Below are 19,476 nucleotides of genomic sequence, written 5' to 3' on the forward strand. Positions count from 1 at the left end.
TTTGATTTGTGGGTTGTCAGGAACTCCATGATTCCATCATCTCAAGTTCAAGGATGGGGAAGACTGACGATGATGATGTTATTGACCGAGAATTCGCGAACTCAACAGAAAAAATGGAGGGAAAAGGACACATGCTGATCCCCTCTGGCTTCGATACGAATGCTGATGACCATTGGCAAAGATGCCATCCCAGACGCAGTCATCTTTTTTTACCTTCAGCTGCCGTCTTCTGAGCCTCAAAACACCAATATCAACCTCAACACAACAATTCGCTACAGCTGAAGTAAGCCACTTCACGTTGTATCCAGGAAAGATTTTCTCCTCTTTCATCCCCGAACCGCCGCCGGAGCGACATCGGTCGGGCGACCGACAAATTGTTTACCGTCGCTCAACTTGCTCCTTGAGGCAGGTGGAACAATGTAGAGTACTACCTAACAAGCGCCTTGCCGCAGTCAAACATGAAAAAAAAAAAAAAAGGCGTCGTCGCCCGATCTCGGGGGTGTAGAATCTAGATGGATACAATGATGGTTGATGAGCCATTGAGGCAGGCGGCACAGCCAGCCACTGGACCTCTCTTTCTTCTGTCTGACTGACGACTTCCGGGAATTATTTCCCTATTTCCTTCCATCTTGATAACATAAGCGGGCATCATCCAACAAATATCGTAACATGGTTCGGAGTTCGGACGACGTGGCATTGTAGTGTAGTGTAGGTATGTAGCCTGTTGGTAGCGTGGCCTTGCGCCGCGCTGGCGCCAACCGTCCGCTCCCTAGTGGTTCCAGATTCCCAGATCTCATTCATCTGGGTCTACTATCTAAAAAAAAATGCCTCGTGGCAGATTGACTTTCCCGTCGGGTACGTTTGCAGTTGGCTGCAGTCAGCCAGTGAGTCTAGACTGCCCAGGCATGTTTGACTTTTTCAGTATTGAAATTAATATCACGGGCAAGCAAATCACCCGTTATACACTTCCATATAGCTTCCATCTCGTACGATACTTACGTACATACCTTACCTTCCAAGTACCGGTCGCCTCCTTCCTCCTCAGGAATCATCACCTCACCTTACTGTAGTGCTATAGTGTAGGTATATGCGTGCACTGCTGCGGTGACACACACACCACTCTCTTCCCCCCTCCCAAACCGCCTATCCTCAGCAGTGTATCACAGTGATACAGTAACACGACTTAACATACACTGCAGACGGAACAAGGAGACAAGCAACCACAACCTAGATTGGGCGTGATACCAGGTGTGTGTGCTGTGTGTGCATTGTTGTCCCACGCAAGTGACTGGTGGTTGTTGCTCGCTTGAAGTGTTGTGCAATGAATGTGTGCCGTCTGTGTACATATGTATGTGTGTGACGGATGACAACCTAACCTACGCTTGGGGAAGAATTACTTGTTGCGGATCTCCCGCTGTGTAACCCTCTCTGCTTCTCTCTTTGGCCCGGCCCCTCTTTTATGTACTCCTGTCTCCTGAATGATGACACGACGGCAGAGGGGCGGGAAGTATGTAGAGTGGGAGAAAAACGTAAGATGGTTGAGAGCCGGTGGAAATTCTAGAAGACTGTCGGTTGCCGTTGCTGGCGTAGGTAGCATTGATGGTAATTGGTTGATTTAGGGTGTTGCTGTTGTTGTAGTGTACGATTTGAATTTCGCGAGGCGACCATCAAGGCGAGACCTGGCACCTGGAACTGCAGAAACAGATCTCATCTCTCTCACCACACCACCTTATCGAGTCACTGCGAGTCACGATGATCATGATCCTGTCCTGATCCTGTCCCATTGGTATTGCACAACATCCAGATTGACGCCTGTCTGGTCTGAAGTCTCCCAACCATTCGTTTTTTTCTCTTCCACTCAGCTTGATTAATGTGTGTGCCTGATCTTGAGAGTCTTGACACAAACCTGTCTTGTCAATCCGCCCGTAGTACGCTGTATGTCGTAGATTGTTTTGGTCCATGGAGATAGATGGTCAATGGCGGCGCTTACAACGGGGCTTCGGGAGTCGGGACTATTTTTCTTTGACGTGTTAACGTACGACGTAAAATTCGCCACCTCCTAATTTCTGGTATCGTGCCATCACGGCTATGAAAAAGTTTTCTTCGGCTGTACTAAGCGCCGAACAAGAGGAAAAACTTTTTGTTTGACGGTTTCCTTGACAGGTTGTGGCTTGATTCTTTTTCTGGTCTACTTCTCGGACGTAGCGAACTTTCAGCTCCGTTCAGGAACCAGTCTTGTGAGCGCTTGGCATGGACAGTTGGCGGTTCTTCTAGAAGGGCAACTTCTATAGCGCTGCTATAGCGCCATGCCTTCGCCCGCTGTAGGCGAAGTCGCGAAGCCCGCCGCCATGTAGTGTAGGGGTGACGGACTGTGGTTGCCGGAAGAAAAAAAATTTTCTTTGACTCTTTTTTTTTTTCTTCTTCTTTTCTTTCAACCATGTTGGCGATCCGTGGTCGGTTACATCCGGCTATGCTACCCCTTTACCAAGAAATGTTAACTTGCTAGTGTAGAGATAGCAAGAATGGAGTGAAGGACTTTTGTCTCGTTTTCGTTCTTTTCTCCATTCTTGGTGTGGATTTCGATTCCAACACTATCTCTCGGCTGACGGCTCATGGGAATGTGGAAAAAGGCTAACGGTACGAGTTGATTGCCTGTTTCATGCAAGGCTCTCCGAGGTGTGAGCCGTGAGGAGGATAAGCGCGATAAGCAACTCCGAGGACTGCTCCGGTGTTTAGGGAAAGAAAGGGAGTTAACCGGCCCGACTGCCGACGCCGACGGGAGCGCGCGGTTAGCACAAGAAAGGAAACTTTGTTCTAGCTTCCTACCTTTGTGTAGCGGCTATTTTAGTGGAGGTGTAAAAAAGGAGAGACTGTCTGTTCAGTTCAAGCAGGCTCCAAACTCTCGGTGAGAACCGGACGCTTTGTTGAGGCTTGTCAAGGCTGGGCAAGGCTGGGCTGAATAGCCGATATCCGATGATTTGACAGAGAGCCAGTTTCCGCTTTTTCTACATTGCCGCCGCGCGCGGAAAGCCCCAAAAAACATGGTTGGTGCCGAATAGCACCATCCACATGGTTCAGTCCCATGGCTTTGGTTCGTTAGAGGATAAGAGCAGAGAGCAGCAAACCGTGCAACTCTCGTCTGATGTCAACTCTCCCAGGGAGGGATGTGGGCTGTGGAGAATAGAGTTTTGGCGTCCGCCTGGCCTAGCGCCGAAAAAGATTGAAGATCCCGAGGAATCATGAGGTTTCGAATGTTGGCTGATGTGGTCCCTTTCTTCGTCGAAGCCCTGGAGCGATCATCGTTCCCGCGACACACGAACCGGGCAAAACCCTGAGATCTCGGCCAGTTCGGTATCGATTCTGTAGAAGACCAAAACTCGTTTCCGCCAGTTCGGGCAGGCGAGTTCATCAGGGTCCTCCTCTCAGCTGACTCGTGAACTCGATCGTCGAACGCGGGCCCGCCATTCGCTTGGACCATTCGTCAATGCGTCTCACGATATCGAGATTTGACTTTTTGACTTTGTGTCTGTAACGAAACACGAGGACAAAGTCATCTTTTTTAGAAAGACATTCGTCGGGTATTAGGTAAACACCACGGAGCATAACCGAGAAATGCACTATCATGACCGTTCTACCGGCCTCGAGCCGAAGGATGGATGGGGTGTTTCGGTTATGGAGGTGCCAAGACCAGCGGAGTCGAGGCTGAGGCACCACAAAACCCATCAACATCAGCAAGTGGAGATGCTCGACATGTAGCGAGGAGACGAAAGACCGGGCATCGAAGATACAGATTTCACAGCTATACTGTAGTAATGAACGGCGACCAAAAGCCTCGACTTTGAATGTCAACAAAAGAAATGGAAATTTACAGTTTGTGTTTACAGTTTCGGACGGGGAATCATCCTCGCCAACCTCGTGCTACACGAGGCAGCACACGATCGGAGTGGTGACACCTGGTTTCAATAACTCCTCACCTGAGGTACATGTGCATATCGCATTGTACCACAATACGTGGTGGCTGGCGAATGGGGAGACGGACAGAGACGAGGCAACAAGCGTGGCAAGTGGTATTTGGTAGCGACGTAACCATGTTTCCAAAGTGCTTCCAAGGGCCTTCCATCCTACTATTATTTGGTAGGTGTTCTCTGGGTATCACGGCCTCTGCATTCACCTTGCAGCAGCAGCAGCAGCCGGAACACGGCTTGTGATGGTGGTGACGAAGGTGGTCTTGTAGCGTCTTGGTAGCGCAATGCCCCTGGTCTGAGCAGACGGCGTCGCTTAGCTCTGGTTGGCGCGTCTTGGAGATTGACAGAGTGATGGTCAATTTGACAAAGGGAGCGACAGTCGGAACACTGCGGTGAGTTCACTGAGTAGTGCTAGTGTGACGCCAATCCAATTAGCATCGTTTTATCGCAAGTGGAGCGGTTGCGAAGGACCCCACCAATATGTATGCCAGTGGAGCCGGTGGAGTGGTCGTTAAGGCTCTCTGGTTGGTCAATATGGAAAAGGTCATACCGAAAAGAGAAGGCTTCTAGAAGGTTTCTACTTGGTCTCCGTTCACACTTGACCGCGTGCAGCCAGCCAGGCTGGTGAATGATGGCTGATGGGATGTGCCCTTTCACTTCTCACGGTGAACTGGGGAACCAATCCAATGCTGATGATCCAGTCTCCGCTCCACTAGATTTAATACGACGCTGGCTAGCGGTTAGTCAGAGTGACAAGTCCGACAAACGGTTGCCTCGTGGTCAGCAACTTGCAACTCTCAAAAGGGTCAATCAGTCAAGCGAATCCACACTAAAAAAATGGGGAATTACGTGACGGCCGAAGACGGGGTAGACGGTGGAGATGGAGGCAGAGGAGGAGCCGTCCTTATCAGTGACCATTTTCCACAGAGGACCCCAGACCCACAGACTCTGCAAAGAGCAATCATTCATTCAAGATGTCTCCATGTCCCCCAAGTAACTGTTCCAAAAGTCGCCCACCATGACGCCCATTGACGCCTCTTCAACCCGTAACCCTTCGACCAACCAGTCGAATCCCTTGACGGGAGGTGGCAGGGCTTTGCAGGGTTTTCGCAGGGGGGTTGCAGACTGGCAAGGGCGTGGTCAAAGGGTAGCCGAAGGATGGTGCGAGAAGCTGGTTTGGCTGAGGTGGGCAGATATTCCCCCAAGCAGCGAATTGCAGAGACGACAGGGGTCGTGCCGCACCCACATCTCCAAGAAGCACGTCCAGGGTGCTGGTCACTCACTGGTCACTTGTGTTGCTGCCACTTGCTGGCCTCTTGCTAGTGGCCCGGCTCTTGGCTTGCCGACCACCTAGCAGAGGCCAAGAGGGTCCTCCCTTTTCTTGTGCATGTCCGTGGGTGTCGCTCACTGCAGAAGAGAGCCAAAGAGGCACAGGCCATTCAATGCAATCTCATTCAACGCAACTTCCTGAGATGTCCAAGCCGGATCTACCAATCTTGCTTGATCCAATCTCGGATTTATAGAAAAAGACGGAGAAAGAGCACGGCACTTTTTTGTTGCTGCCAGCTGACAGCAGCCTGTAGGCCCGTAAACAGAAGGGGAACCGCCCGACGCCGAACGGTCATCCCGCCGCCGCCTCGCACCAAAGCGCTGGGACCCGACCTGGCACTCCTGGGGCCGCCGCTTCTCGGGTGGCCCTTTGTTTGCCTGTCCTGTGAGGATGCCTGTGAGGACCCCTGTGAGACTGGAGAGGAAGCGCCTAGCGCCCCGTTTTTGCCATGGCGGGAACTTTTGGCTTAGGTTCCATTCTTCTGGGACCACCACCCACCAACACGAGACTCGGTCGTCATTCGTCCTTGGTCAACCACGGTTCCTGGCTGGCTTTCTTTGGTTTCCCTTTTTGTACAGACCACATCCCACCCTCCCTTTTTAAAAACAGTCTTCAATCCTTTCGCGCGCAACGACCTTGGCGGCGAACCGAAACCTTGGCTTCACTTCAACTTGTCTCGCAAAGCCGCATCATCGTCAACACCGTCTCAGTCACCTCACTGGATCGACTCCACCGACCGACCACTCACCGAACAGCGCACCTTTTCATTCCATCTGTCGCACCTTCCAGTCTTCTGCAATCTGCACCTGCACCTGCACCTTGCAACTGCAACCAACCACCACCAACACCAAGAACAACACCTTCTTTTCAGTCGCACTCATTTATTAGTCGTTCGATTCGATTCTTCCCGATTGCGACACCATCTTTCAATACTTTCGATTCTAGACGTCATTTGGAAATCAGTTAAAAATCAACTTTGTGGGAGGATCATTTGGACGACGAAATTCATCGACGACAATCATCACCGACGACAATTATCACCACTACCGTCAACCGACAGGGACAGGGTTTTTACTAAGAAAGAATTGGGCGTCTGTTGTGTTGCCTAGCATCTCGTGTTGTTGGCTTAAACATACAGACACAAGAGACAGACAGGTTTACGATCCTGCTCCAGAACGAGTCGACGACTTCGAGACCTGCCGCTTCCCGATCTGCAATTGGCTTACTAGGCCGGCAACGGAGCCAAAAGGTTACGTGCATTGTACGGGTGTCGGCCAACCGCGCACTCCAAAACATTGCACCCCTTGCACCTAGGCAAACGGCCTGTATATAACAGACCTGACGACCGAATGGAGTGACGACGCTTCCCGATATCTGGTCCTTTTCTGGCTGCACAAGAGCGACAAGTTGCTCTGCAAGTCCAACACTCGTGAAGGATGCCACAAGCGCGGCTACGATCCTTGAGCATCAGCCCATCGCGCCCCAAGTCAGTAGCGCGATTCACGACCTCCCGCGCCTCCTCCGACTACGACAACTCCGACACCGATTCCACCATGGCCCAATCCAGACCTACCTCCATGGCGATACCGCCACCCTCATTGCGAGACATTCTGTCCAACACCGCGCCCCCACCATATACCTTTGGCGCCTTCCTCGCCTTCCTGTCTCACAACCACTGTCTCGAGACGCTCGAGTTCACCCTCGGCGCTGACCAGTATCGCAAGGCGTATGACGAGATCATGCTCGGGAGATGCCGTCCCACACATGATGGCCTCCATCAGCTCCGACTTCTATGGGAGAAGCTCATGAATGCTTATATCCGGCCCAACAGCAGCCACGAGGTCAACCTTCCGGCTCACGTCCGCGACCGGCTTATGCAGCTCTCTTGCGCTGAGCAACCGCCGTGCCCCTCGGAGCTCGACCAAGCAGTGGCTTACACTTATGATCTCATGGATGGTTCGGTACTCGGACCTTTCCTCGAGTCACTAGCACCTAGCCCTGAGCCTTCTCCTGCCCCTACTCAGCCTACTCATTCTCACTCACACTCACATTCTCACTCCCACTCTCACTCTCACTCCCATTCCCGCTCGTACTGGAACAACCTGGTACACGATCCCCGACGCACACATGGTGGAGCCTCACCTCCTCCTCGCCATGATGGCCCGCACTCGAACCGATCATCAAAGGCCAGCGGCCTTCTTCCTCTGCACACTTTCGGGTGGCAGAGCGAGACCTCCAGCCGATCGGCTTCCTCATCAACTGTGGCCGACTCACCTATCGACGGCTTCACTGATGACAGCAGCTCAGGATATCCTTCTGGCAACGAGCCCATGACGCCACCCACCACACCGCCTAGCTCAGACTGGACCTTTGGCACCTCCCCCAGCGGTATCTCCAGGGCCATGCACACCAGCGGCTGGAAGAAGATGGGCGAAAAGCTTGGTTTGGGAAAGAAGAGCCGCAGCAAGCGCTCCCAGACCACTAGCGTCCCTTCTGCTGGATATGGGTACGAAATCGGTCTGCCTGATGCCAGACAGAGCACCAGCAACCCCTTATAGGGGTTACAGGTCATGCCAGCTCTTGATGGAGCCCCCTCTTCCCCCTGCCTCTATCCTACCAACTCGGGCGAGTCTACCGACTCGGACGATTCCATGGTGGATGTAGCAGATGTCAAGTTGGAATCCCCTCTTCTGGGCCAATGGGAAGAGTCCAACCCCGGTCAGCATATTCCGTCGCCAATGGCCGGTAATGATCAAGATGCTGGCCACGAGGGGAGGCTTCACAAGGATGGCATGGCCGCAAAAGGCTATACGCCATATATCAAGACGACGCCTGAAGGCGTCGTAAGGCGATTTACTCGCCCCAGAGTTAGAAGGGCAGCTTCGAGCAACCCCAGAGTCATCGGTGACAAGTCAGCGGCCACCAACAGGCCCGCTACCAGCAGCCCGCTTCGCACTGTCTCGGCCTCGAACCTCCGCTCCAAGTTCCTCGCTATTGATCACTCTCAGGATCAGTATCTCAAGCCTCCCACCGTGGATCCTTATGGCTGGGAAGCTGCCTACAGCGGCGGCGAGAAGCTGGAAGCCGATGGCGAGCAGATCTGCCTGGAGGACTTTGGATTGGACGAAGCTACTCTTGTCAAGCTGACCTACCGTAGTGCTGGCGGAGAGCGTCGCAATCTATTCCACCGCATGTTCGCCCATGGTCCGAGGGCAGAGGGTGCTGCCACGGCAACCACCTGGTCTCTTGCGTCCAAGGCCTAAAGGCACCTCTCGCTTTGAAACTCAATTTCCTAGTGTCTGTTTTCGGTCTGTGTTTTCACCAATATACCCCTCTATCGTTTGGCTTTTTTGCGTTTTTCTTTTTTCCTAGCGTCTTTACTACATACAATAGACTTGGTGTGTGGGGGAACTTTGCTCACGCAAAGGATTTCGGAAATGAAAGCACACTCATGGGAGATGCCGCAAACGGGATGACGATGAACATGACTTATACACTCAACATACGTCAACGGCTTTTTGCTTTTTTTTCTCTGTTTTACAAACTTTTTTTACACTCTATTATAGCACAAATGGTTAATAGGGGGAAAGGGGTGTTAAAGGGGAGCAAAGCAAAGCATTTTCGGCGGGATGGATCGGATTCGGATCGGATCGGCGGTCATTCATGGTGGCGGGGTTCACAGGCGCGCGCGCGGTTTAGGCAGGCGGCTTCATCATCATACATAACTTTCGTTCATGTCCTTATGTCTTATCTTTTGAAAGTGTAACTGTACTCTTATGATACGAAAGAATGGGGGGTTAAAACTGGTGGCGGTTGGTTGGCAGGCGGATCAGGAGGATAGGCGTTTTTATTTATTTACAAGGGGGAGCCATTCATACAATGGCTGGATTGCAAATGAATTAGTTGAGCATCAAGAATCAACAACATTTTACGCTACCTCACTTCATCGTTCCCAACTTTTGATTACAGTGATTGTCTTTAACGATGTCAAGCAAGACTAAACTAGTTGTGAGGGGAGTTCTCGCGGGCACTTGCAGGAATGAAACCATAGAGGTATGCATCGCTCCTTCCTCATTCACCACATCCAAAGTTTTGACACTTTTCGATACAGGCAACAACGGCATCTTCCTCAACATGTTCCTTCCCACTAAAACACTCGCCAGCAACCGCTTCCGCTCACAATCAATCAATCAAAGCAACCCCCATGACAGCCCCAACATCATCATGAGACCGACCCAGGCAAGCAAGCAATCCTCGAGGTGACACCATCGCCGCTCGGATCCGGCAAATGTCCGTCCGGCGGCACACGTGTCAAGGTCGGGCACTGCTCCCTACCTAGTCGTAACCTGGCTGGCGCCGGCTCCGTGCTGCTCATGGTATTAAATTAAACGTTTCCTGAATGGCGGCTGTTGACTACTTACCTAGGGTTTGTCAAAGACAGGATGGACATTTGTTACTTCAGCATTTGGTCATCGGGCGACGCCAATATATACAGTAAGGTTGGTACATTTGTTACTTCAGCATCGTCCCGTGTCGGTCGGCGGTTCCGTGGGCTTGCAAGGGTCGGTATGTCGGGTAAGTGAGCAAACTCCGTCGGGTACGTTTTCCTGCCTGCCTGCCCCTTGACGCCCTCCATCATCGGAAGGTATCGGAAGACGTGGAGGACAAAGGAGAGAGGGGGGGGGGGGGCAGAAGGCGGCAGAAGAAGACAGGGAAGACAGGGAAGACATGATGGAAGACAGGGAAGACATGGAAGACATGATGGAAGACAGAGGAGACTAGGGGCAGACAGACATGGGAAAAGACAAGGAAGACGTCCAAGGACGAAAGAAAGAATGTTTGGCACGTACGTGTTTGTACCTACCTTGCCAAAGTAAAGAAAATGGATGGGAAAGGGCAGACAGACAAACAATCATGGATGGGGGAAAACAAGGGAAACAATTAAGGGAGCCAGCCGCTTACGTACGTAGGTTATTACTTGAGAAGGTCTAACCGTACGGTCATCATTATCTAGCCGTACGGTAGCCCACTTTTTTCCCTCATACATATCCCTAACCCTGCACGCCCGCTATCGACCCGCACCAGTCCCGCTCGTACCGCGTCTGCTAAATTCTCAGATTTTAATCTATTATACATTTTGACCCCTGCACAGGCTACTTTTAGTATTATACTAGCTAGTACTAGCTAATACTAGCCACCCAATCTAATTTAGCGATTATTCTAGTATATACTTTACTGCATTACTTCCTCTACCAAACTACTACCTTATATATTACCTCGTCGCATTTAATTAATTTACTTCAATACTAATACATTACATTACTAAATAAACAAAGCGGTTATATCTAATTAATAGTACGAAATAATATATTAACTTTTAATATATTTCTCCAATTAACTGTAATATAAATAACTAATATAGCAACCCAACCCGCGTACGACCGTAGCGTAGATAACCCTAGTTTGATAACTGATCCTAATTTTATTAATCCTAATTTTATTAAGCCTACCTTAGCGCAACTAAAACTAGAGACTATAAATCTCTATAATAATAATAATAACCCCGATGATAACGATAACGTTTCAGTAATCGAAACCGATAACGAGGACGAGGGGGGGCGCTATCCCATCTTTACAACCTAGTAGGATACTAGTAATAAAGTATTCAACGATATTATTAAGTAAGTTAAAAAGGAGGAATATAAGGTTATTAAAATACGATTTACTAATAAAATTAAGGACTTCGGTCCTTTTTAATATAATATTATTTACGCTAACGGCCCGTATTGCAAATCTAAAGCTTATTCTTAATCTATTTTAATTATTAAAAAGGATTACTCTTAGGGAAGGTATTTTAAAATATTAAAGATTAACCTTAAGAAATGGATCTTTAAATTAAAAGAAGGTTATAATAAATATACTTATACCCCTAATTAAAACGTATTAATTTATAGAGTATTTAATACTAAATACAAAATATTTATCGTTCAATATTTCAACTATCTTAATATACGCAACCGTCAAATTATATTCGAATTATATAAGAAGTACCTAAATATTTAATTCAAAACTAAATAGTTTGTAAACTTTTAATATACTTTGAAAAAGTACATTAACGCTAGCTATAACCCCTTCTAAAAAATTATAAAATTCTTTAATAAAAAAGGAATCTATTTTAAGGTTAAATAGGTAAATGTAACGAGTCTGCAAGAGTAAGGCACAGCGAGCAGTCGTGTAAGGTTGAAATGCTATATTTGACAAGGAAAGAAAGAGAGGAAAGACTATACTAGAAGGGTATAGTCGAAAGAAGGTTTTGTACAACCAATGCTAAGACCGTACGAGCTAGGTAAGTATGTGGGTCTAGCCAATTAGAAGGCTCGCATCCCTATCGATAAAGTAGGGACCCTATCAATAAGGTAGGATATAGCTTGGTAATAGCCAAGTTTAACCCCTGGGCTCTAGCCCCATGACAGTAAACGACGCTAAAATTAAACCAATTGCTCTCTTTTAAAATAATTTATAGGGAGAGAAGTTTTAAAAGTAATATTTATAGGTACAACTCTATAATAATACGTATGAAACTAATAATAAAGGATTCGCCTTCTTTTAAATTATAAATATAATTAAATTAGGCTATACTTTTAATTACGTATTTAGGCTCGTAAATAACGAGAAATAGGAGGGATTTAATTAATTAATAAGTTAAATCAACATTGGTTATAAGACTATCGCCGCCGTTACCCTATTAATTACTATTATAAACTACAATAATACTATAAGGGCGGCTATTAAACGAATTTATCTAGTAGCGCGCTCCTAATTATATATTTTTTATATTCATAAAAATATAGTATTAAATATTAAACGTAAATTAAATAAAAAAGTTACCGCCCAAATTATTTAAACTTATACCAACGCAATTAGTATACAAATATAATAAAAGATATCAGTATCGATTCCAATATCTGGGTAAGAGGCCTAACTATGGCCTTCTAATAATACTACAAATCTAAAGGAATTTAACAAAGAGGATAAGCGCGTAATTATTCGCCTAAATTAATTAATTAACAATACTAATTAATTAGGTCCTCCTCCTAATATTATAAAATATTTACAATTTAGACTTTACGATTTCTAAAAACATACTTACTATATAAAAATTATTAAAAATTTTAATACCATTTAGGAGAAATTCAAGAGCTTCTTTACGTAATAAACGGTAATTATTACATACTTAAACAATACATACATATCCGTCAAAGAGGAATAAGCTATTTATTATATTAATAAAACATTGAACTTCAATTACCGTACTATATCATTAATTAAACTAATTAATTATAATTTAAAGAGCTTTATTATTATAAATATACCTCCCTATATCTCCCCTATATAATTTTATAATACATTAATTATTATTATTTATATAAGCGCTAGCCTAATTATTTAAACTATTATATAGAGCTTTAAAATACTTAATACCATAAAAATCGCAATCGACAAAGTAATCGAATATCAAACGAAACGTACCAAACTCAAACATCTTGATATACTATAATTAAGGGAAGTTCCTAATTAAATTTATTAGCGAACTATTAATATAATAATATATTAATATCGCATCGCTCTCGGTACTATATTTACAATACGCCGCCCTACCCCTAATAAATTAGAACTACCTATGAGTAAATTTACTAAATAATATAGTTTGCTATATTCGTATTCTTTACTTGCTAGAATAATTCCCCGGCAAGCGTTATTAAAGCTATCTAAATTAGATTTTTACCTATTCCAATAATTTTCCAAAAATTTTACTAACGAGGATAATTACCTAATTGACTAGGATTTCAACCATATTAAGAACTTTTGTAGCCGCCTTCGTAATACCGCGCTATTTACTATTAACCTTCGTACCCCCCAATTAATTATATTAATTAATACTTAAATTCTTCTACCATCTATAATGCTAATTTAATTCTAAGTAGTAATATTATAACGGAGATAGCTTCGCTTCTAACTTACTTATAGCCGATAGTCCAAGGTAAGCTGTAACCCTACGGCCTTAATACGAATAACGCTGTTAATTTAACAAAACGTATCTATATAAGAAGGTATTAATTCAAAAATAGAGGATATAGTAAACTGCTAACTTCCTACTCCGTTATAGAAAGGACGAAGCCGCCCACGAAGTATGTAAAGAAGAGATAATACCATAAGGGGAGGAAGTAAAGGGGAGAGAGAAGGTAATATAATATAGGGTAGAAGAAGAGATATTACTAGTATTATAAGAAGAGAAGGTACGCTAGCTAGCACTCTAATTAGTATATAGGGTAGCCAGCGCAACGTACGTATCGCTGGCACGCAAGCCTAATAAATACGCTAGGAGGCTCTAAGAAACTCTAGGAGGCTCTAGTAACCAGATTTACAATAAAAATTAAATAGATTAATAATATATAGATTAATATAAATTGAATACGATTAATTAATTTGAATACAATATACGATCGGGCTGATAAATGCCTTGTAATACGTTGTAAAATACCTTGTAAAATAACCTATTTGGAGGTATATATTTGGGTGGAGTATAATAGTTTGGGCAAATGCTTAAAATATTGAAATGCCTAGATTTCTAGGTGGAATTTATAAAAGAATACATTTAATATCTGGGAGAGGCGAGGGTTAGGGATATATATGAGGAAAAAAAGTGGGCCACTGTATGGATAGACAATGATGACCGTACGGTTAGACCTTCTCTATTACTTATAGGTACTATAAGGTGGCCGGCCATAAATAGGTAGGGTTCTTGGTCTGGTCTGGTCTTTATATATATAACGTATATACGGCGTGACCCACACCGTGAGACTGGACCGCATCGCATGCTAACGCTAACGTTCAAAACTCCCAGGCTCCCTTCCCCTCCCTGCCCTGCTCTCAACTCTGACATCGAAGACGGAACCGGTCCCGGGTCGGGTCCGATGGAGGTCAGGGGACTGGGGACTGGGGACTGGGGACTGGGGACTGGGGCTAGGGCAGCCTCCATGGAAGCTGGAGAGACCGGACGGGGTAAACTGTAAGAAAGAGAAGATAGATGATTTGGGACATCGGGGTGCAGGCTAGTCTCTCATGACAGTCGTGCTCCGATGTCAGCCCCCATCCACTCCGCCGCTACACGTGGCGCAGTCTCTTTGTACCCTGTGGGTCCAAATGGTGTGACATTATGATTGGTGGGTGAGTGAGTGTGGTGGGATGTCACAACCATTTGGACCCGCAAGTACAAAGAGAAACGCAAGGGCCATGCGTAGGTGGCTGAGTAAATGAGACTAGTGCAGGCATCCGAATTGAGGACATGGGTAAGAATTTTCTTGACCACACGGGATATGTACCCCGTTGGTGCTTAAGTATGCGTGGGTGGGTGGAGGACTGGAGGTATGTAAGCAACAGCTTGCGCCCAACCCATTCAGTCAAAGTCCAGGCTGCCCCTGGCCCTGGGGAATAGAATCACGTGAGCAGGGCAGGGTGTGGACGTGAACCAAACCACAGACTTAGCTATAGTAAAGTATACCGAAGAAGCAAGGCCCGACTGGATCGATCCAGCACCTGAGCATCCAGGTATCAATTTTTTTTTAAAAAAAAAAAAAAAAAAAAAAAAAAAAAAAAAAAAAAAAACCTCGATCCATAAGGTAAGGTAGGTAGGTAGGTAGGTATCCACATATGAACTCTGCGAACCTCCATGTCTATCTAGAGGTAGCAGCCTTGATCCTGCTTCGAATATCTCCGAGGCCTGCCTCAATGGAGTGAGTCTTGGATGCGGAGAGAGACATGGAAAGCCATGAGGTACATACAGTACCTTACCTGCATTGCTTGAAATTTCTTGATCATAATCATCAAGCAGTCCGGTCCGGGGATGGAGAGTGGCACTCGATAGGTACCTCTAGGGCTAGCTTCTTCTTAGTACCTTAGTAAGTAGATAGTACCTCTAGAGGAATTAGAATACTTATTACATCCTAGAAATATGATATGGGTGAACTAGGTAAGGTAAGGTAAGGTAGTGAGCTTTTATTCTAAGGTGTGTGTGATGTGAAAGGGTCATGGAAGGTGAGTGAGAGTCTAAGAGACACGGACGGGAATACAATGAATGGTTAGAACACAACGGAGAAAGAACGGAAGGTGAACAGAAAAAAGAGAGAGGGGAAAAGACAATGTATCAGAAGGGGGTATTGACACCACACCTCCAGTGAAGAAGAAGAAGATACATATATATATCCAGAAATTCACTGTCAATGACGATGACGATGTCTATGTCAAACTTGGCTAAACAACAACCGTTCGAGGTTTCTCTGCGATAGGGTTGTGATAAACCAATTCATCGTACTTTGTAACCTTATAGAACCGAATGCTCCATCGGCATCCTGCCTATTTCTGTACACTACTCATCCTTTTTATCAACCGGTAAAGTTGTTGATGACTGACTACTCGGTAGTCTTGAGGAAAGGATGGTGATCATGATGCGTGTAGTAGTCAAAGGACCAAAGGGGGGTGTAGTGAGTGAGTGCAGTGCGGTGAGTGCGTCTACCACGCAATACCTTACCTTAGCCTCTCTACCTCTAGCCTCTAGGAGTGAAGTAGACAAACACAGAAGACGGACGGGCAAAATAGAACAACAACAGCATGAGAAAGAGCAAAAGGCATAGGTAGAAAGGCAGACAGACGCAGGCTAGAAGTAGAAGAAAGAGGTAGAGCTTACTTATATCCGAGTAACAAGCAGCACAGTCTCCCTGCAGTCTCCCTGGTGATATCGACCTCTACTCTCTCCAATATACGTGCCTCAAGATCATGTAAGAAAATAAAGCCCACCAACCAACCAGACAGCCGAAAAAGCCCCCCCAACTACAACGGTCAGTCCTCAGCCAACAATGCAATCCTCAACCAACCAACCAACCCTCTTCCCGATGGAGGTCCTCGCGAGGTACGATATACGTACATGTAGTGTCTCTGGCGTGGGAATTCTCCATCTCATCTCTCCTTGAACAGGTTCTCTTCGTTATTTTGTTGTCTTGTCATTCTTGTGGTTATCGGCTGCCCTCGTTAAGTATACTTACACCATCTTATCTCTGAACTGATTCGGGTTATCCGTGCTCTTACTTATTCCTTTCTTGTGCCTCGTTGTTTTCTTCGCTCAATATTTCCCCTTCTCCCACTTCCGTTCTTAGCCCGCGCAAAGAAACAGACAGCCAGTAGCGCCAGATAGAAAGAAAAAGGCGACAGGAGTGTGGAGATAAGAAGGGAACGCCGTTCTAGTCAGGTTTTCTTTTTCTTTTTCTTTTCCCTTCCTCTGGGGGGTTTTTTTTTGTTCGAAGACCTTGGCAGGGTTCGAAAGGATCAAGAATCAGATGTCTTCGGCCGGAGAGACTTTGTCGTAACTTTTGGGGGGGGGGGGGGGGGGGGGGGGAGGGGTTGTTCGGCCCAGTTGTGATCTAGTGTCTCGCGAGTAGTCCCGCTCGTGGAGGCTTAGACACAAGCGTTATCCTTTACAGACGAGAGACTATTCAGGAATAAAAGGGGCCATGAATGCTGTTGGACATGATCTTTCCATTCTGAGATGTATCAGTCCACCAAACCAATACACCACTTTTATCCCTATGTTATGCAGTTCATTATGGAAACCCTTCACCACCCTCCAACGCCCAACTTGAACTGACCTGGTACGGAGTTTACAAATTACACACCAACCACACTTTTCCACTCGAGATAGGTCATCTACCTCCTCCCACCCTTCCTCTCCTCCCTCCTCTCCTCCTCTCTCCTCTGCCTCTTCCTACTCTCCTGCGCAATCATATCACTCAAATCCTCATCATAACTACTCGCCCACTGGGCTCCCGGCCCCTCCTCCTTTCTTCCAGCTTCATACCTCTTCCTCAACTCCTCCTTACTCAACCCAGCCTGCGCAGCCAACAGATCCGGATCGAGCGCCACCTCGACATCACCGGGCTTCTTCCTCTTGCGACTATCGTCACCGTCTCTCCCAAGCACCGGCACGGCAGGTCCAGGTCCAGCACCCGGCCTGCCAGACGCCAAGTCGTACGTCTTGTCGGAACCAAAGAAACCCTCGACGCGCGTCTGCCTTTCGGGAATGACCTGGTACGCAGACCTCGGCGCGGCCGACTCCTCCGTCTCGTAGCCACGCCGCGTCTTGCGCAGGTCGAACTCGCCCGCCATGCTGGTCTCGACGGGCGCCTCACCGGGGTGCATGCTGCTGGCGTAACCGGAGGGGTGTCCGGCGTCGAACTGGCTGATGGAGGTCTCGGTGCCGCCGGGCGGGATGTCGTGGTCCTCTTCCTCTTCCTCGTCTTCGTCCTCCTCGTCGGACTCTTCTTCTTCTGATTCTTCCGCGGGAGGCTGGAGCTCGCCCCATAGTGTGCGTTCGATAGGCTCGCCACCGAAAGCAGTGGCCGCGGGTGCTTGAAACTGGGGTTGTTGTAAGGGAAGTAAGGCACCGCCGTATAGGGGACGGTTGCCCTCGCCCAGAGGGGGCGTGCCCCACTGACCGGGCTGGAAGCCCCATGAGGCACCCGGTGGTAGCGGGGCGTTGAGGCCGGGAATCTTGAGGGTGGGGTAGGATGGAGGAGGACCAACGCGCTGCTGCTGGAGAAGCCATGGGGGAGGGAAGCCGGGCTGCATGCCTAGTGCTTCCCTTAACGCATCGCTAACCTCGCCGGCGCGGAATACCTTATAATCTGCCTCCCACTCCTTGCCCTCATAATAGACGTCGCCGAATCTGGTGAGGTCTGGTTTTGTTTGGTGCCGGAAGAAGGCGTCGTAGAGCTTTTGGTAGTCGATGTCGAGCTTGCCCATCTTGGGTTGCACACGCTCGCGCTGCTTCTGCTTGAGAGTCTGCTCTGCTTGCTTCTCGAGGACGGCATCGCGCATCTCTGTAATGCCGGTCTCGGCGATGAACTTTGGTAGCTTGAAGGGCGGCTTCTCGATACCACGCTTGCTGGAAAGATATTCTCGCTTGAGGGACCAATGGCTGGGTACGGGAACGATGTTCCTCTGAGCTTTGATCTGGACAAGCAAGCGTGGATCTGATGATGAGACATCTTGCCATTCGACAACCTCTGGGTTCTTGACCAAGGCCTTCAGCTCCGCAATGGAAAGCTTGTTCAGCTTCTTGCGCTTCTTCTTGGATAGTTTGCCTGCATCCTCCTCCTCGCTGGGAATCTCGTTGTCTTGGTCGAAGAAGACTTCACCCTTGTTGCCCGCATTTGCTTCCCTCGCCACATCGTCCTCATCCAGGCTCATACCAAACTTCTCGAAGATGTTCTTGTAGGCTGCGAAAGCGGGGTCCTCATCGAAAGCAGAAAGTTCGATACCGACTTGATCATCGACGGGGCCATCGACCTCGATCTTCTGGGCTGAATCTTCCTTCTTGACTTCGCAATCTGAGGGTGCGGTTTCGTTCTTTACGGATGTGTCTTCCTTGGGACTCTCTTCCTTAACGTCTGTTGTCGCCTCGCCGTTCGTGGTCTCGGTTTCGGGAGCCTTGGTGCCATCCTGTATTATGTTAGCAAGTGGGCGTGATGGGTAACAGATACCAAGTCATACCTCAGCCTGGGCCTTCTTCTGTTCCTTCTTCTTGGCCCGGCGCATTTGGTTCTTGGTCATCTTGGTGGCCGCCATCTTGACCAGCGATTGAGAGCTGGATACTCTCGTGTGTGTCCAAGTGCTGATATGATTTGCTGATGAATCCAAAACTTGGATTAGGGTTGTCAATGTACGAAGGCCTTTGTTGGGTTCGTCTTCGAGTGGGCAGATGATAGTGACGAGGATGTGGTGATAGTAGCAACGAAGTGGACGATAGCAAGAAGTGGACCGGCCTCGAAGTACACTCGCTGCAAGGCGTCGCGAAGTGGAATGCGCGTGCCTGGTGCTCCAAAAGTTTCGAGCTCCAAGCACTGTGACGGCCTGGAACAGTGTGGCTGGTGGTGACTTCAGCGTCCGCCCTTTGAGGCTGAATAGACGCCGAATGTGGCGCAGCAAGTGCTGCACCGTCAGACCGTTGATGATGCACGTGCCGCCAAGTGCCCAGCAGTTGGTCGACCCCTGAGGCCCTGACTGCTCCCCTGACACTAGCGGCTCGTAGGGGTTGTCCTTGCCCGTGGAAGCATTCTGTCACAAGCGCCA

General features: G+C 47.7%; 3 protein-coding genes across 3 annotated transcripts; 1 reads left to right on the plus strand and 2 right to left on the minus strand.

The window, feature by feature from the left end:
• Positions 1 to 3,408: 3,408 nt before the first annotated feature.
• On the minus strand, positions 3,409 to 4,883 carry B0H65DRAFT_442411 (uncharacterized protein; the record flags this gene model as incomplete). The annotated part of the gene is made up of 4 exons (XM_062825576.1): positions 3,409 to 3,799; positions 3,975 to 4,124; positions 4,172 to 4,260; positions 4,815 to 4,883. The coding sequence occupies 4 exons, from the start codon at positions 4,881 to 4,883 to the stop codon at positions 3,409 to 3,411; spliced, it is 699 nt and encodes a 232-aa protein (XP_062681565.1).
• Positions 4,884 to 6,848: 1,965 nt separating this feature from the next.
• On the plus strand, positions 6,849 to 8,558 carry B0H65DRAFT_425091 (uncharacterized protein; the record flags this gene model as incomplete). The annotated part of the gene is made up of 2 exons (XM_062824552.1): positions 6,849 to 7,781; positions 7,863 to 8,558. 2 exons carry the CDS (start codon positions 6,849 to 6,851, stop codon positions 8,556 to 8,558), a joined length of 1,629 nt encoding a protein of 542 aa, XP_062681566.1.
• An 8,306-nt stretch (positions 8,559 to 16,864) lies between these two features.
• B0H65DRAFT_588666 (uncharacterized protein) lies at positions 16,865 to 19,447 on the minus strand. Its single transcript, XM_062831010.1, has 2 exons — positions 18,898 to 19,447; positions 16,865 to 18,846 (listed from the first exon to the last, which is right to left on the minus strand). The coding sequence occupies exons 1-2, from the start codon at positions 18,970 to 18,972 to the stop codon at positions 17,053 to 17,055; spliced, it is 1,869 nt and encodes a 622-aa protein (XP_062681567.1). The 5' UTR covers positions 18,973 to 19,447; the 3' UTR covers positions 16,865 to 17,052.
• Between the last annotated feature and the right edge of the window lie 29 nt (positions 19,448 to 19,476).

This window comes from Neurospora tetraspora (genome assembly GCF_033439725.1).
Source record: "Neurospora tetraspora strain CBS 560.94 chromosome Unknown B0H65scaffold_4, whole genome shotgun sequence".
NCBI lineage: Eukaryota > Fungi > Ascomycota > Sordariomycetes > Sordariales > Sordariaceae > Neurospora > Neurospora tetraspora.

Coding starts and splice junctions, on each gene's coding strand:
- B0H65DRAFT_588666 (XM_062831010.1), bottom strand. CDS start 18,972: ATGGCGGCCACCAAGATGACCAAGAACCAAATGCGCCGGGCCAAGAAG. Junction 18,847..18,897: donor AGAAGAAGGCCCAGGCTGAG/GTATGACTTGGT, acceptor AACATAATACAG/GATGGCACCAAGGCTCCCGA.